Source organism: Diabrotica undecimpunctata, chromosome 1 (genome assembly GCF_040954645.1).
Source record: "Diabrotica undecimpunctata isolate CICGRU chromosome 1, icDiaUnde3, whole genome shotgun sequence".
Classification (NCBI taxonomy): Eukaryota; Metazoa; Arthropoda; class Insecta; order Coleoptera; family Chrysomelidae; genus Diabrotica; species Diabrotica undecimpunctata.
The window spans coordinates 82,430,772-82,450,595 of record NC_092803.1 but is presented as its reverse complement, the minus strand read 5'-3'; the positions used below and the strand labels follow the sequence as shown (position 1 = coordinate 82,450,595).

The 19,824-nt window shown below is 30.4% G+C and overlaps 2 protein-coding genes across 2 annotated transcripts in view; one reads left to right on the top strand and one right to left on the bottom strand.

Annotated features, from left to right (window-relative positions):
- Window positions 1-4,304, top strand: part of LOC140442366 (glutamate receptor 1-like) — a 46,005-nt gene extending 41,701 nt beyond the window's left edge. The window contains exons 7-8 of the mRNA XM_072533441.1: window positions 1,178-1,440; window positions 4,073-4,304. Of these exons, the coding sequence (XP_072389542.1) occupies window positions 1,178-1,440; window positions 4,073-4,304 (495 nt within the window). The remainder of the gene's footprint in view (window positions 1-1,177; window positions 1,441-4,072) is intronic.
- The window catches only part of LOC140450847 (disintegrin and metalloproteinase domain-containing protein 10-like), a 942,961-nt gene that overhangs the window by 218,208 nt on the left and 704,929 nt on the right, over window positions 1-19,824 (bottom strand). The window contains exon 6 of the mRNA XM_072544529.1: window positions 9,664-9,804. Within this exon, the coding sequence (XP_072400630.1) occupies window positions 9,664-9,804 (141 nt within the window). The remainder of the gene's footprint in view (window positions 1-9,663; window positions 9,805-19,824) is intronic.

Below are 19,824 nucleotides of genomic sequence, written 5' to 3'. Positions count from 1 at the left end.
GTACTGGGCACAAGAGAACCCTCACTTGGCGGTAGAAGGGCACACTCAGTATCCACAGACAGTCAACGTGTGGAATAGGTGGTAATAAAATTGTGGGCCCATTTTTTATTAATGGTTTATTGAATTGAAGTAAACAAAATAAATTGCGCCATAAATATATACGTACAGGGCCAACCACAAGAAGCGCTGCCAAAAGAGATGACAGGATCCGCTTACCTTCGCCATGGAGACCTTTTATAAATAAAATATGGTTCCTCCACCTTCTAATCAAAATCACGCCTCCAAAAATCTTCGAGCCAACCCCCACTCCAACCACGTCATCATCAATAATATAATTTATCGTAATATGTTATAATTCTTTGGAATTGAGTTTTTTTCTATTTCTATTGATTCTCTGATTTCACGTTCTCTTTTAATGTTGTTCGTAGCTTCTACGAGCTAACTAACTAACCTCATAGTTTGGTTCAGGTTTGTTTTATGTCCTCTATTTGATATGTTATGAATACCATCATCCTATGGACTATAATTGTATATTAATTTATTTATTAACAATAGATATTATTAAAATTTTACATAATCCACTATCATACTACACTAACAATAAGCAAAAACGATATCAGAAAATTAAAAATAATACAATAAATATATATTTAAACAAACACACATACAGTACTAATAGATAAAATAAATGGTAAACTAAACTCTAGATAAAATTTATGTATAAGTAAAATAGATAAAATATAAAAATATACCTAACAGAATTTGATATTTAATATAGTTGACATTAATACTTAAATACAATCAAGACAACAAAATAACAAATATATCGAATAACTTAGAGCTACATACCTATAATATTATTATTGTAATACATTAACATAACCCATAAAGGTATATATATATATATATATATATATATATATATATATATATATATATATTTTTGTCTATTTATCTACAAACCATCCACTTTTGGCAAGAAGCAGGATTGGAAGTAGAAACATCAAAACAAATGTAAAATGTAAACTTTACAATTGGAAAGAGCAAAAATTCTTAAGAAAAACTTTGATTGAGTTGCACATATTATATAGAAACTACGGGAGCATAGAACTTATGTGATGAGAATGATAATTATATAAAACTACTTTTCTTTTAAAACCTCTGATCCTTTTTGCAGACCCAGAACGAAGACCAACTACAGCCTATGTGGCAAAATGTCATCAACACCAAGCATTGTATAGGTTTCGAAAACTCGTCTAAAATAGTCACGATCATGTGCAATAAACCAGTTGTCGTCTTAGAGAACAAGGTGATAATGTCGTCGGTTTTCAGGAACACTGTTCCCTGCGACTGTGCTATGTTTAAATCTGAATATTTCAAGCTCGGCCTTGTCATCTATGTAAGAAAACACCTTAAGGAAAGCCCAAATATATCAAATATGTAAGCTAACTTTACATTAAATATTAAATGTACTTCAATAACTTTTCCATCTTTACTATTATCACCTTCATTATCATCATCATTATCTGTTCTATTTTATATATATATATATATATATATATATATATATATATATATATATATATATATATATATATATATAGAAATCTTATATATATATATATATATATATATATATATATATATATATATATATATATGTAACTGTTTTAGATGGGTTGGAGTCAATAATAGGGCTATTGGTTAACTATTTTTTTATTATTCTCGAGCTTTCAATTGTGTTTACAATTATTATCAAGAGCTAAAAAAGACAAAATACTTATAAGGTTGAACTAAAAAGAAAAAACAATTTTTGTTAACTTACCAAATAAAAATTAGTTTGGTAAGTAAAAATCACTGCTTACATGTTCAAAATATTCAATATAAAAATGTTTTTATCCAATAAATGTTTCTCTGAAAAATTTTTATAATTTTGAAAACATTTTTTTTTAATATAAGAATAATTGAATTTATAAATAAGTTCAAATAGCAACCGATTACAAATAGCCTCAATGTCATAAATGATAATTATATAAAACTACTTTTCTTTTAAAACCTCTGATCCTTTTTGCAGACCCAGAACGAAGACCAACTACAGCCTATGTGGCAAAATGTCATCAACACCAAGCATTGTATAGGTTTCGAAAACTCGTCTAAAATAGTCACGATTTATTTGGCATTTATGACATTGAGGCTATTTGTAATTGGTTGCTATTTGAACTTATTTATAAATTCAATTATTCTTGTTTTCTATTAAAAAAAAATGTTTTCAAAATTATAAAAATTTTTCAGAGAAACATTTATTGGATAAAAACATTTTTATATTGAATATTTTGAACATGTAAGCAGTGATTTTTACTTACCAAACTAATTTTTATTTGGTAAGTTAACAAAAATTGTTTTTTCTTTTTAATTCAACCTTATAAGTATTTTGTCTTTTTTAGCTCTTGATAATAATTGTAAACACAATTGAAAGCTCGAGAATAATAAAAAAATAGTTAACCAATAGCCCTATTATTGACTCCAACCCATCTAAAACAGTTATATATTTGTTCCAAACGAGTCACAAGTACTTCTTTTTTCTTATTCTTATATATATATATATATATATATATATATATATATATATATATATATATATACTGGTATAATGATATTCTGATAATACTGATTTACTAATATACTGATTCACATTGCTTGTCGCCTTCCTTTAAAAATTTGATTATTTTCAGAAAAAGCATTGTTTCTACTACGTTTCAATTAACATTATTGGGTCAGATTAATTCCGCTTCTTTCGATATTCTCTGTATTTACAGAGAAAAGGAAAGAAAACAAAGCGAACACAAAATTCAATTGTTATGATAGTATTACCTCAAACTTTTACCAGAAAAGTTTCGTATATGAAGCCATACATCATTAGGTCCTAGTAAAATTGTAATATACAAAAATAGGGAATATGGAATTATAGGCTTATAAGAAAATTAATATTAATATCAGCGTTAAAGAGTTTAAGTGAACAATTGTGGCAAAAAAGCTAACAAAGGTAGATAATAAAAAGCTCCTCGTTTACGAATACTAAATTGTAGACCACGTTTTCTCAAGTCAGTAGCTTCATTGGGGGCGGGTAAGAATCTAGATGATATAAAAGTGCAGATCAAAGACATGTATTTAGCATTAACAGGTATCTACTAAATATTACAAAAAAAACACTGAAATCTGGCATTAAATGTGAAACTGTGAAACCCTATAATATTTCAAATTTATTAACAATAAATTAACAAAGATTAACTATTTAGTTCACTGCATTTTATGCATGTTTCACCACTAAACTTCACACAAAAGAATCATTTATGTCAAAATGAATATTGCTCGGAGATTAAAAAAAGACTGCCTTAAATCGAGTCATATGACTGTTTACATTTTCACGAGAAACATTTTTGGGGTCCTGAGATTTTATTTAAAGTGGATCTCTTACATCCAGAAGTAATTTATTAAGAAAAGGGGGACTTTTAACTTAACGTATTCAAAGCGATAAAAATAATAATTTTTATACAGAGTTAACTGAAAATACAGTCTAGTTAAAAGTTTTAAATTCAAGAGAAATTAGCATGCCACACAATTATAAAAAGTTGTGTTTTCCATAAGGAACAAGTATATAAAATACGTTGAAAACACCAAAATCTATTATGTAACTAATGAAAATTTAAAAACACGAAAATGGGTGATGATTAACCTTTTTTCTTTTTATATTCATTTTCTTTAATATCCTTCATGACTTGGTATCTCATTTACCTTCTAGATATGTGTTAATGTGTTTGATATAACTTGTTTTGATTTTTTCTAACTGATGTTTTAATGTGCTTCTTTATATATTAGCTTGTGTTATGATTTTCCTTTCAATAAATATGGCTGGTGTTTTTTCTTTAATCATTAATGGCTTCTGCGATTTTATCATAGCACTAATGCAACTGTGTAGGTGCAGTTTTCATATTTTTTCAGAGCCTGTAGTGTTGCTCCATGAATACAATGGTTTTTATATTAATATTGTTCAATAATAAAAATTATTTTTTAGGATAATAAAATTACAAGGATCCGGCATACTTAAATATCTTGAAGATAAATGGACGTATAAACACAGAGACACGTCTGATCCACAAGAATGGTACGCAGTAACTTTTAAGCACATCGAAGGAGTATTGGTATTTTATTTTCAAATGGTAGTTTTCAGTCTTTTAGTTCTGGGAATTGAAATTATCTGGAAAGGTGAGATCTTCAAGTGTAATGAAATAACTTGTATTGAATGATCAAAGACAAAATATAGATAGCAAAATATAGCTTGTTAAATATATATTGCATTACAACAAATGTAGAAAACAATAAACATAGTAGAATCGAGTAATTTATTTTGTTCATTTATAATATCCTGTTCATTCAAGATTTTACCGTTTAGGACTTGTCTTTGCCATTTGCATCGTTACTATATTTATGGCTAGCCCATCGAAATCCTTGATCCAAAATCTCAGTTGATCACGATCATGAGTATATCTGAATCTCATATGATTTGATTAAATAAACCAAAAAACTTTCTTAGAATTTTCTTTCAAAACATTTCTAATATACATGTATGTCAATAAAAAAGTAACTTGTTGAATTTAAGAGAATGATACCAATTAAACACTTTGGGTAAAAAGGAACAAAACCAAATATGGAAAGAATCAGCCTCTGAACGTGCGTCAATTAAAAGTAAGTGATAAAGAGATGTTATTCTCGACTCTTAAACAGATCAAACAAGCAATACGGACGTAAAGGCATCAGAAATCGACAATATTCTTTCTGAGATGTTCAAATTAAATAAACAAGCTCACAGAAAAAATTATCACCGTTTATAATTCTTGTGCTCAGCTTACAAAAGCTTCACTATCTACGAAAATCAGCTTCAATCTGTAACTAAACCTGTTATCCAATAGAATAATAAATCGGTCATCGACAAGTGAAGCAAGTTATTGCACATCTTGTTGCAAATCTTTAAAATCTCTACGAAATTTATAATGGTAAGGATAGACTTAACCAACAAGGGTCGGTACATAAGACGAATTCCACAGAAAGTATTCCCTTTTTGATGCCAAAAGCATTAATTTTGGAATTTGAGAGCACATTCTTGGGACCATTTTTTTTATACTATAGTACTCAAACCTGAAGAAAAAAATAGTGAAGCCAACCGGACCGAGGGTAATCGGACCTTTTTTGAGAGATTACAAAAATTTAATAAACAAAGTAATAGTGATTGTGTAGTGTAAAAATATCGAGACTTAAAATCACTGTAGAATATATTCAAAAACACCTACAAACAAAAGTAAAGGCCCTTTTTATACTTTTAATTATCTCGGAAACGGTTTAAACGATTTTTATAGATTTTGGTGTGAATGAAAGAGTCTTGTAATTAAAAATAAAGGAAGAAATAGTCCCACTGCCCAAAACGAGAGTAATTACGTCTTCGCTTTTGCGAAATTTCAAAAATTGAATGAGCAAAATAATAAAAATGTCACGATTTAAAATGTAGAATCTGTTCAAGACTACAGTGCACCTACAAACCTTTTGAAAGAACAAAAATAAAGGCTTTTCTTATACTTTTAAAATAATGCTATTGTTTTTGAAGTTATACTTCTATACGCGCGCTCCACGTTGGAAATTTGTACGGGAGTGAATCGGTGAAATCATTACATATGTAAGATAATGAGTAAGAGAGAGACAGAAGATATATCTTCTCTCTCTTCATCTCTCGAGAATAAGAATGTTCCTTTTGTATATATATTTAATATTATATATATATATATATATATATATATATATATATATATATATATATATATATGTATAATATTATATATATATATATATATATAATATAATATTATTAATATTAATATTATTATTTATGTGATATGTTTTGTATTATTTATTAAATTTTCATAATTATTTTAGTCTTTTGTATTTCAAAATAATAATCTCAATAAATCACTGTATGACCGAGAACTGTCAATTTTGAAATACGTTTGTGTTATGTCTAATTGGCAAATATTTTACGTGTTTGGTTCATACGCTGGTGTATGTGATTTCGAATCCCAATATGAATTCCCTTTTTTATTTCTAAAATATTTAAAAACCCCACTTTATTTTTATTAAATATATGTAATATACGCAAAAATGCTAAATTTTCATTTTATTTTAAATATAAATTATTATGTTATAATAATAATAGATTATGTTATATTTATATTAAATATAACATAATCCGAGTTGTTGGTCTTTTTGCATTCAAAATTTTTTGCATTATCTCGGAAACGGTTTAAACGATTTTTATAGATTTTGGTGTATATGAAAGAGTCTTGTAATTAAAAATAAAGGAAGAAATAGTCCCACTGCCCAAAACGAGAGTAATTACGTCTTCGCTTTTGCGAAATTTCAAAAATTGAATGAGCAAAATAATAAAAATGTCACGATTTAAAATGTAGAATCTGTTCAAGACTACAGTGCACCTACAAACCTTTTGAAAGAACAAAAATAAAGGTTTTTCTTATACTTTTAAAATAATGCTATTGTTTTTGAAGTTATACTTCTATACGCGCGCTCCACGTTGGAAATTTGTACGGGAGTGAATCGGTGAAATCATTACATATGTAAGTTAATGAGTAAGAGAGAGACAGAAGATATATCTTCTCTCTCTTCATCTCTCGAGAATAAAAATGTTCCTTTTGTATATATATTTAATATTATATATATATATATATATATATATATATATATATATATATATATATATATATATATATATATATGTATAATATTATATATATATATATAATATTATTAATATTAATATTATTATTTATGTGATATGTTTTGTATTATTTATTAAATTTTCATAATTATTTTAGTCTTTTGTATTTCAAAATAATAATCTCAATAAATCACTGTATGACCGAGAACTGTCAATTTTGAAATACGTTTGTGTTATGTCTAATTGGCAAATATTTTACGTGTTTGGTTCATACGCTGGTGTATGTGATTTCGAATCCCAATATGAATTCCCTTTTTTATTTCTGAAATATTTAAAAACCCCACTTTATTTTTATTAAATATATGTAATATACGCAAAAATGCTAAATTTTCATTTTATTTTAAATATAAATTATTACGTTATAATAATAATAGATTATGTTATATTTATATTAAATATAACATAATCCGAGTTGTTGGTCTTTTTGCATTCAACTCCTTTTATACATATATGAAAATAAAAATATATATTTTCATTAAAATATTGATTCAATCCTTCATTTACTTACTATACTCCTATTACAGGTCAAATGTTTATATCCAGCAAACGATGCACTATATACCTGTATACCTAATTCTTTTTCTCTTTCTGCTGTCTCTTACCTATAGCATTACATATGTAATGATTGTGCAGATTGACTCGCATATAAATTTGTAACGACGAACGCATGTATAGAAGTGTAACTTCTACCGGCAGTCCCACTGGACTGCCACACCGGTTTTTTTATTCTCAATCTACAGGGTGAGTTTTAAGTATATAACGCGTTAATTATCTCGGAAACGACATGCAAGATTTTTATAGATTTTGTTGCGTAAGGGTCTTGTGATTACAACTGAAAAAAAAAATAAAGCCATTATCCAAAACGAGGATAATTATGTATTTTGGCAAAATTAAAAAAAAAAATGAATGAGAAATAATAGTGATTTTAGAATGTAAAAATGTCGCTACTTAAAGTCATTGTAGAATCTATTCAAAAGGACCTACAAACCCTTTTAAAAAACATATTTTAAGGTCATTTTTTATACTTTTAAAATAATGCTTTTATTTTTTTTCATTCTCAATCTACGGAGTGAGTTTTAAGTACGAAACGCCTTAATTATCTCCGAAAGAGCTTGCACGATTTTTATAGATTTTGGTGTGTGAGTATTGTAATGCGGCAAATATTATGCTGGTATTTACACTGCTATCTTACCTCCAGTTTTTCTGAAAATATAATATACTTTCTTTATAGTAATTCTTTTTTTTTAATATTCCCTATACCTAACTACATAATTTCGAAGGTATTGCTACATTTACATTATCTTCGCCGAAGTTAAAGTAATACATTAAGATAAATAAACTCATTTAATTTGAATAATCTTCAATAATTTTTATCCTAATAATATTATATTAAGTTCTACTAACAATAAATTGGTAAAAAGTTTAACGAAACTGGTGCAGTAAAAGATTTATCCAAATCATAGCGCAGAAAACCTACAGCAGCTAAAAACAAATTCATGTTACAGGTGTGTCAATATTTGAGTAGTAAAAAAAAACGATTACTGCAGATTCTCAAAATATTGACCGTTTACTTTATTACAACAAGTCAGGCGATTTGTAAAATTTTGCAATACATTTTACGTTATCACTGACTGCTCAATTCTTCTTATCTCTGTTGTAATTTTATCTTTTTATTCCTGAATATTAGTAGGTTTTGTTTTATAAACAATGTGGTTTAAGTGATCCCACAGTAAATAGTCTAAATATTTGTGTCGAGTGATCGAGGGGACCATTTGATAAAACCACGATTTGCAATCTATTTTTTGGTAAATATATTATTTAGGTATTGCCTCAACACACGAGCAAAGTGAAGTAAGGCACCATCTTTTTTAGCCAAATATTATCGTTCGGGATATTGTTATTGTCTGAAAGTTACATTAAAATGTAATTGAAAATATTTACTTGAATATGAAAATAACCGAGCCAGCCAACTCAGGTATGAAACTATTTTCTAATAGATCTAAATTTGTCGGACTATTTAGGTAAGTTTCTCTAAATGAAAAAAGGACCAACTGTTTTGTCATCTATTAATCCAGCTCAGACATTAAGTTGTTTTTGATACTGTGTGTAGTATTCACGCATCCAACGAGGATTGTTACGTGACCAGTATCTACAATTAGTTCGATTTAGGTTTCCATTAATTAAAAAACTGGCCTTATTGCAAAATATAACATTACTTAAAAAATTTGGATCGTTTTGATTGTACCATTTTCTTATCATTATGTCCGCAAAACGTTCACGTCTATAAAAAACATCATCTGACAATTCCTGAACTAATCTTATTTTATATGTATGTTTTTGACATTGCAAAAGTGAAAATTTTCTGTGGAATTCGTCATATAACGAACGTTTATTATATAATGCTTATTAATGTATTTAACGATTTTTTGCATACTGATAAGGTGCCATAAAAGCATTTAATTTATTTACATCACGACTTTTTCTAAGATTTTTATTGCGGAATTTCTATTAAGTTTTAGTACAACGTCCTGAGCTGCGCTTTTTTGAAAAAAGGTCGATTGTAGGAAGTAATAGCTATGTTTTAATAATTATTAGTATACAAAATTATACTAATGGCATAATCAAAAAATATGATGATCTTAAATACAAGTACATATTGACTGAAAATTGTTTATTGTATATTAAATATCGTTATTTGCGTATACCAGACCAAAGAAAATTATTATCTAATCTCCGCTTCAAGAGCAGAAGTTAAAAACTCATCCCACTTCAACGTTTCTACAACTTTTCACCCTTTATTTCGTAGACAAACAAAAAACACTCACCTGAGAAGAGTTCCAAAAACTTTTCAACGCCGTAGTTGTTGGGGAACCTGTAAAGGGGGTCCTTTAGTGCCTCCAACGTATGAACTTTGATCCTTTTCACCATGAAAGTAATATTGTCGCTTTTACCGTCCTGATTGAAATCTGAAAGAAAAACAAAAAGGCATGGATCAGTTAAGAAAGTTTTAGAGAGGGTTTTTAGTGTTACTAGAGGGTTATTTGATATTTGAAGTGAGAAAAACTGATTAGATCGTTTCTTTATATTGCGTAATTTTTTAATTTCCTACAAAAGTAAGAGAAATGAAAAAAAAAACAAAGATAGGGCGTGTTGTTAGATACAGAGATATTGTTGAATGTGTTGCATATGTGAGTCCATTTTAATTTACCACGGATGATCGGTTTTACATAATACAATTTACTACGTATCATTATGTCCCCAATACGGCAAATTAAATGATGTCGATACAAGCAATAGTGCAGTTTCGACTGTTTTCAAAATAAAAAACATGACACTTTTTTAACCTTTTTGGAATAAAATAAAGGATGGACTTTTGTGAGTTTGTGGTTTAATTATTTCTAATAAATTTTCTTCTTACAGTTTTCTCATTTGGATGACCCATTTTGTAAACAAGTAATGCATTTGTGCCGGCTTAATTTAATATGTTGACAAAAATTATCTGTGGCCGTCCTTTTTTCGTGCTACATCATAATTTTTGACCTACTACATCGACAAAATTACAAAATACTTGGTATTACATAACCAAAAACTATTTCGGGCTAGCCCTCGTTAATGTTAACTTTATCATATGGATACATTGTGGATACTATTTTTTTTTCTTTTTGGGCCAAAACTAAACTCACCTGCAGTCTCTGTTATAAGCAAATATACTACCTTTTTTTGGTACTGCTAAAAGAATGATCAAATCTGGTGTAATTTCCCTCCTATTCCTCTTTAGAGTTAGTTGTTACTGGGTAGTAGAAATAAATGACATGACTTACTCACAATCTTGCAAGGTAAAATCAAGGGTAAAAGATCCATAGGAAGACAAAGAATTTCCTGGCTGAGAAACCTAAGAGAATGGTATAGTTGCAGCTTAGTAGATCTTTTTAGAGCAGCCGCCAATAAGGTACGGATAGCTGTGATGGTAGCCAACCTCCGATAGGAGAAGGAACTACAAGAAGAAGAACTCACAATCTATTTATTTAGTAAACGACGATTGATTTCGATCACTACAGTTTCTGGTCATTATCACCTTACCGGTAAAGTACAATCTTTAAAAATCTAAAAAAAAAAAATTATACATATTGTAATACTATCTACTAATTTAATAAAACCTTACATCAGGTGTGATACAAAAGGTGCCCACTTTGGCAAACTTTCTATGCAAAACCCCCTTTTCCCCTGATTAAGAGCTATATTACATATATCATTTAGAAATAGGTTATTAGCTCATCTTAAAATTAAATAAATAACACGTATATTTAAAAATATATCTCAAGAATAAAGGTAAATAATTTGTTTAATATAACATCACTGACACATGCAAACAAAACTTTTCTGTTTTCTTCTTCTGTTTATAATCAATCACGACACAAAGTAGCTTCTACACTAGCTCCTCAAAAAACATTCTCCTTTTCAGGTAGATGTATATTTAAGTTTAAAACCCACAGACGATACTTTAACATAAATGAGCATTTATACTAATTTCACCTGTACATTCAATAAAAAACTACCACCCCTCAATTTTTAACTAACGTAAGTAATTTTGGCAACTTTTGTACCATACCTGATGTAAGGTTTGGTTAAATTGGTTGTATTACAACATGTAATTTTTTTAGCTTTATAATTATTGTACTTTACCGGAGACCTGATGATGACTGGAAAACTGTAGTGGTCGAAACCGGTCGTCTCTTAGTAAATAAATAGATTGTGAGTAAGTCTGTCATTTATTTCTACTACCCAGTTTGAAACGGACTTACACAAGCAAACAATTAATTATTAGTTATTTCTTAGTTCCCCTGTAATTATTCAATATAATTCTGAATGGACTTTCAGGTAAGGAAATGCCAAAAATTAAATGATTCTAAATGTAGATATCTTCAATACTAACAAGCCTAATCAATTTTTTTATGGCTTGAAAGGTATTTATTGCCAGGATACATAAGGCCCTTTAAAGACAATGCGTTGTTTGTCTATCACTATTGATTTTTTGTTATAAAGTCCTCAATTTCATAAGTCAGTTTATTAAACGACGTCATCACTTAAAGGCAAATATTTATCTAACTTCTTAATTATTCATAATACATAATACAATTTTTTTTTCTTCAACAATAGACAACACTTCAACAATTAAACACTATTTTCTTATAAAAACAGAAGTTTAATTTAATTTAAAGTATAGGAGCGAATAATATTACAAATACGATAGATAACCTGTAAAGACAAATTCTAACACGTGACACATCATGTTCTATTTAAATTATTTGAAAGATACCTATTCATCTTCACACCACTTTACATTTATAGTCTTCACTGCCGCTTTCCAGACAACCCAAACAAAATATCCTTGTGTCAAATTGAGTGACACCTTCAAAATTAAACTCCCTTGAGAAAATCTCTAGTTTAATCCGTTTTTTAAACGGAAAGCTATTTCAAGTTTGCAGCTTAATGACGGAATTTTATTAATTTTTTCACCTTGTTCGTTTTCAGACGGCGTCTGAGTAAAGATAAAGAAGGGGAAAGAATGTCTCGGAATTTTTGAAACGCAAAGAAGACAAGAAAGATTTTGATATAAATTTATTATTAAATCAGTTTTGCACGTTAAGTCCACAACTGTTCTATAACACATGTATACCAAAAATATCGCTTACCTACTGGTATATAATGTAGCGTGTTTCAATAAAAATAGCGTTTCTAATTTATATAAATATATAATATATATATATATATATATATATATATATATATATATATATATATATATATATATATAAAAGTTATTATGTACTAGAATAATCTGGAATAGTCCACCTCTATTTTGCTTGTTTGATGTAGGCCCAGGATGCCGGAATCTACAGGACTCTCCAGCTCTGCATGAATCCCTCAAGAAGATATAACAGTCTACTGAATTTGAAAAAAACGATCTCCTCAGGTTAATGCAACACACAGATCGGAATATTACTTTAAAGCATGCTTCTCACATCTTTCAATCCAAATTTTCAAGTGCATAACCTATCTTGGGTAAGGCCAAATTCTTGATATCATAATTGCACACTATTTTCTTCAAATTAGTTAGAGCATGCCATATATTCTCGTAGCTTGCCCTGTCTGTATACGACTTTCTGGTCACCATATACAGCAAAGATCGAAGACCATCTTCTAATCTCAGTACTCTTCCTACCTTAGGCTGCTGACTGTTTAACTCGTCCAATCGAGCGAACTTCTTATAGAATACGGACGAGATTCTTTTAGTCATCTTAAGATCTGGCAACACAGTGGGCTAGAGAGACGTTATGCGGAACACTCAAAAAATCCATTCCAGTTCCATTGTAAACTGGATTTTATGTTTGGTATTATTGATATGTTTTAAAAATACCTTTGGTTTTTCTTGTCCTTGTCTCCATATGTCCATATTATAAAAGTAATTTCTTTAACTTTCTGCATTTTTCTGTCTCGTTAAATTGTCCTTGTCTCTCTACTTTCTGGACTTATACCTTGTGCATTTGTTCTTTGATCTATTGACAGACATCACCTTCTTTTAGCCTTCTTAGATTAATTACATATTGGTGTTTTTGGTGGAGATTTTTATTTTCTTTAGTTTGAGTTTTATGGAGTTTCATGTCTGCTACAACAAGGATGTAGTCACTTGCTATATCTGCCCCTGGGTAAGTTTTAGTCGATACTATGGCGTTATGAACACAATATAGGACATAAATTGACCTTCATCATCATCATCATCATCATCATGCAACCTCTTCTGTCCTCTGCTGGACATAGGTCTCTCCCATTTTTCGCCACTCTTTACGGTTCTGTGCGTCTTGTTGCCATTTCTTGGATATTCGTCTAATGTCGTTCATACAGCGTGTTGGTGGTCGTCCTCTGCTGCGTTTGTCTTCTCGTGGGCGCCAATCAATTAGTTTTCTGGTCCATCTTGTGTCTTTCAGTCTCGCTATGTGACTTGCCCAATTCCATTTCAGCTTGGCTATACATTCGACGACATCACTGATACCTGTTCTTTTCCTTAAGTCTTGATTCCTTATTTTGTCTTTTTTTGTCACGCCGAGAATTGATCTTTCATAATAGGAAGAACGCATTGGTCAAATGTCTTCCGTTTCATAGCTATCGGGATGTTGCTCTTAAAGATGTCTCTTAGTGAACCATACTACACAAAAAATTGACCTTAAATCCTGTCAACAAATAGAAGCCATCTAACAATACAGAAACTAAATAATCAGAAATGCTGTAGTGATGGAAGCTCAAGGAGGATTGAATAGAAGAAGTGACGCTTTAAATTTATATCCAACGTATATTATTAATTAAAAATAAAAAGATAATACAAACCACATTAAGTCAAGTCAAGTCAAGTCAAATTTATTGATCACATGCGACATTATACAAAGTACATATATGAGACAAGTCAAAGTTACAGACATACATCTTAAAAGTATATAAATTTATCACTAATACTAAAAGAATAAGAAAAACTCTTAAAAGAAAGTGAATCGTAAACTATCACCAACAGTAATTCATTGGCTTTATTAAAGAAGTCGAAAAGACCTACGACGAAATACCTCACGAAGCTCAAGAAGATGCAATATTAAAACCTACTCTTCTCCTAAGAGAGATAAGTGGCCTTATTAGCAAGAATTCACCAAGAAAAGTTCCAGATTCCGACAAGATAGTCATTTGAAGTACCCTCCAGTGAAAGCAGTCGTTTATTTAACCGGCATAATAAACACCATACTAAGATTCAGGCTCTTTTGTAACCAATGAAAAAAAGCCCACGTTATTATCATACATAAACCGGGGAAAATAGCACATTTCGGCTTATCTACAGGCTATTGAACTTATCCAAGCTTTACTTGGCAAAATAGCAGAACGAGTGATTCTAACCAGACATTAACGAGACACAAAAAGTCTACGAGTAATCCCAAAAGCAAAATCTGGATTCATAATAAAAAGGTACATAGTAGCTTGTTTCAATGGCAAATAATATACAGGAGTAGCTTTTCCAGATAAAAGTAAAGCTTTATACAGCGTGCGACACAAAGGTCTACAGATAACCTAAGGCTATGATAACACTGATTTTTTCTTACCTGATTGACCGAGATCCAGAGTTCTGATTCGGGAGTTCTTATTATGATTTGAAAGTACCTATCTCATATCGAAGATAGGGACTACCGAGACTGGAAAGCAGTGTTGTCACCAATACTATACAACATTTACACTATAGACGTTCAATGCCAGGAATATGTATCAGCCTCTATGCAGATAACACCAAATGGCGACAAAATATCAGTGCATACCAGTAGGAAACCAACAGACTGCGCTAGATAACTTAAAGACGGTTACATCCCATTAAAAAATAGCTATAAATTTAGTAAAGATTTAAGCAATTCTAATAAAAAATACAAGAACAACCCAAGAAGAACAAATAGTAATACAAAACAGATCATCGACCAAACAGAAACGAAGCTTAGTAGCTAGAAGTCATAATGCAAAAAGATCTGACGTTTCCTAAATATATAAATGCGATAATTCATAAAGAAACAGCCGTCCAAACGAAAATAAAAAAGACTCAAAGAAAAAAGAAGCAAACCAGCATGCAAAACTTAAAATATACTAATCAATCGCATCATACGTGCACAACAAATATGAAGAAGATCCGAGCATCTCACGACAAAAATTTATGAGAAGCAGAAAAAGTACCCCGCTACGTAGCTGAGCGTTTCCTGTGCAGAGACATTCAGCAGAAATTCGCTGAATTATAAGACTACCCAAACCACATTCTGCGAGAGATAGTAGGGTATGAAGTCTACCATCGACGAAAGCACAGAAAATCTGAACAATAAGTGCTCGGAAACTTATAGATCTAGAAAATTATGTAGCTATGATAGGTAGCAAGTATATTGCAACTGACCACCTGTTCTTTTTCATAACAAAAGATGACATATACCATTAAAAAAATTAAAAAGCAGTAAAAAAAAAATGATAAAACTAGAGCTCTAAACCAGAGCGGGGACTCAGCGCCCGCGCGCGCTAGAGATCATCGAAGCTAACGCTATTCTGGATATGAATCTTTATTGATACTAGCCATATTTTCTCAAATTGTATACCCTTTTACATATGCATTTATTTTTTCTTCTATTTATAATTTATATAGACCTGTTTTTTGACCTTAACATTTAGTATTTATTTTTTTTTTTATATTTCTGTCCAATATTTTGAGTATCTGTATAGAAAAACTATCGCGCGCGCTAGAGATCATCGAAGCTAACGCTATTCTGGATATGGATCTTTATTGATACTAGCCATATTTTCTCAAATTGTATTCCCTTTTACATATGCATTTATTTTTTCTTCTATTTATAATTTATATAGACCTGTTTTTTGACCTTAACATTTAGTATTTATTTTTTTTTATATTTCTGTCCAATATTTTGAGTATCTGTATAGAAAAACTATCTTGTCTGTTTATATGCAGATAGCAATATCATAATTGTGAAAACCAGATGTCATCTCCGACTGCCAGCATAATATGTTTAATAAATAACAGTTCCAAAACTGTGATTAAAGGAAGTCATTTAGCATCGTCTAACATCGCTGGCCCTTTATCATTCGACCTTACATTAGCAAATTAATGCCGGCACTAAAGGAGGTACGTAATCAGGAAACAAAGCTCGTAAATAACAATTCTTTGAGAGGAACACTTGACAATGGTGGCTTCAAAATCAATAATAATTATGAAAGTTTAGTTGGGTAGCATTAAGAATGAGGTCAGAATCGATATTTTTGTAAATTCTAAAGCTGTGTAAAAATTTGAATAGGGACAAACGGGAAAGTCTTAAATCAAAATAAAGCAATATACAGAATGTTCATTGAATGGAATAAAACACTCAAAAATGTTAATTTATTTTTCCAGTTTTCCAATTTTTTTATATAATTCATCTGTTTATGAATTGACACTTGCCAAAAATATGACGGTACTAACAATTTTCTGAACTGAACTCATATTAGGATGATTCATGTTAAAAGATAGTTTAAAACAACACGAGAGAATCGTACAGAAATCAAGGAACGTATTAAGTTAAAACAGTTTTCAAATAATGTGTCATGTTCCATATATTTTTATTTAGGAAAAATGGTAATAATTCACACTGTTTCCCTGTTCACAAAAGATTTCAATGAGCAAAAATAAATAAATTTTATCAGAAAATATACAATAATCAAACGATAAATTGACCTGTCTCAAGTGTTTCTCATAAAAGCTGAAATTACCAAATTAGATTATTAGAGGTAGTTTATATATTTTTTAACTTGCTCTATTGAATATTGGACTGTCATGAATGTCATGACCTGTCATCTTTCTTCTCGCATAAACATGGCATATGTATTATAAAAAACAATATAGCATATGCATATTGGATATATAGGATGCAATTGGAAATATAGATTTACTTATTGGAGCCTTTTCCGTAAAAGTTGAAGACTACGATATTATTAAGCGTGGCTTCAAAACAGTTGAAGAGGAAGCGGACTTTAGAAGCACGCTGTATATATACGTACATACAGCTCTAAGGATCTGGTAGACCCAAGGTTTTGCTGCTATTTTTTCATGTATTTTAATTTACTGCTTTTATATGGCCATTATCAATGTCTATATCAATAACGTAGTATACAGAGTATTTTTTCGCCATTCTTTGAATATGCTTCCTGCCCAATCCCCCGTGCTCTCACTACTAATAGTATATACAGTTTCTATAAACATGTTGCATTTATTCTCTTAAAGCTACGGTTTGTTAGAACAGTGCGCAGCGCACAGCATACACGTAAAGCATAATCTGTTCTACTCGACTCACGGCAGTTTTGGGTGAGTCGGTCTGTTAGATTAATTCGCATAAATATTCTGTCGCTCTGTAAACACGTTTAGAAATTAGTTTCACATTTATTCTCACAAAGGTTGTACGTTTAAAAAAATGAATTCTCGCAAACTTAACGCAATAATTATATTGCTTCAATAAGAGGAGGAAGAAGAAGAGTTGATAACGTTAAATTTAAATAAAAGAAATAAAAATGTAAACGAAATTTTTTCATGTCTTAATACAGAAGGCGCTTTTAAATTAACAGTCCGAGAAAGATTATTTCAAAACGAGAAAAAATTTCGAGAATATTTTAGACTTTCCAGGAATTTGTACTAGATCCACTAATCTTTCATCTTCCTCGGGAGAAAATTTAGTAGACATCACTTAATTATTAAAATAATAATAACTATATCACAATAAAATTATAATTTCGGTATGGATATGTACGCTGTGACTCAGCTGAACGTTTGCGTCCAAATCAAATCGCAGTTGATTCCAGCGTACACCGTCTACGTACACGGCTATCGGTCTGCAGTGCGCGCAGCTCAGCAGAACCTAACAAACCGTTCTCATGCGGGGTCCCACCAGTCGCGCTGCGCTGCGCCGCGCTGTTTGTTTTGGTTCATTTGTGCGCGGAGCGAGCTTGAGCGACTAGTGGGAACGACAAGTAGCCTTGCGCCGTGCAAGTTCAAACCAGAACGAACATTATCCGTTGGTTGTCGGTAAAGTAGTGTAGATCAAAGAAAAGTGCGCGTTTAGTTGGAACGGTGTTTGTGATTGAAGACCATTTTTACAGATTATTGTGTTTCTTTACTATCTTCGCGATGAGGAATCATGAAGAAGTTGAAAAACTTATTTAGGCATACAGATACAAACCGGAATTGTGGAATCCGAAAAGCAATAATTATCATATAAAAAGTAAGAAATATGATGCATGGGTATTTATTGCAGACAATATCGGTTGTTCCGTCGCTGAAGCTAAAACAAAGATGACGTCTTTGTTGTCTTCATATAGAAGAGAAAAGGTGAAAATAAAAAAGTCAATGGGCACAGGCAAAGCTAATTTTACATTTTAATTTCAGTAGACATTGATAAATGCTTTGTTTCATCTCTTTCTTATTACTGGTTCAATCATTGTTAACAGGTACTCGAAATCGTGTAACGACATACGACAAAAATTTTGAAACTGTCCTGCAACTAAATCACTTAAAAGATTATTTCCATTATAAACTTGTCTACTTTTAAATACTGGTGTAACCCAATAACGACGTTTCCTCCGGGTCTTTTGTTTTTCTTGTAAAAAATGGTTAATTACTGTAACAGCAGCACTTGCTATTGCTAATTTTGTTTTCATCGTGCGCGCGTAAATAAAAACTGGAACTTATTTGCTCCTCTAGAATCATATGCGCAAAGTTGCGCCACTCTGTGTAGTTCTGCTCCGCGCTGCTCGAAGCAGAGCGGCGCAGCGCAGAATAGCGCGACTGGTGGGACCCCGCCTTATACAGAGAACCATTTTTTTAATTTAAACGAACGTGCGCGGCGTTCGACTGACTGTGAGTTATTTGTCGCTCACTGTTCTAACAAACCATAGCTTTAGGTTGTGTTAGCCAATATATGTCCCAATATTTCTCTGAGAAACTGCTGATAACTTTAATTTTTAGGTCTCTTATTCTCATTTCTACGTATAATTTGATCTTGGTGTGTATATCTATATTTCTATCCTGTGTATTTTTATTTATTTTTATCGCTTGAATCTTTTAGTTCATTAAGCTTACTTTGTAACAGTTCCTAAGATATTTTGTTTTGAAGTTATTTTATTTATCTCTTGCCTTTTCTATACACCTCCCCTTTTTCTTTTAAGGGTCATTTGAGTCTTGTATTTTTTCCTCTGTATATATAACTAAGTAATACCATTTAAAACGGTTCTGAAAATGTTTTCTTGTAGCATGTTTAAGTTAAATTTGTTTTTATGAGACTAAACTAAAATTAATTTTAATAAAAATTACATTAAACATTTTTTTTCATTGTCATAGCTTCTTACCTTTGCTTATGAAGTTTCCAATTGTTTTCCAAACAAGATTT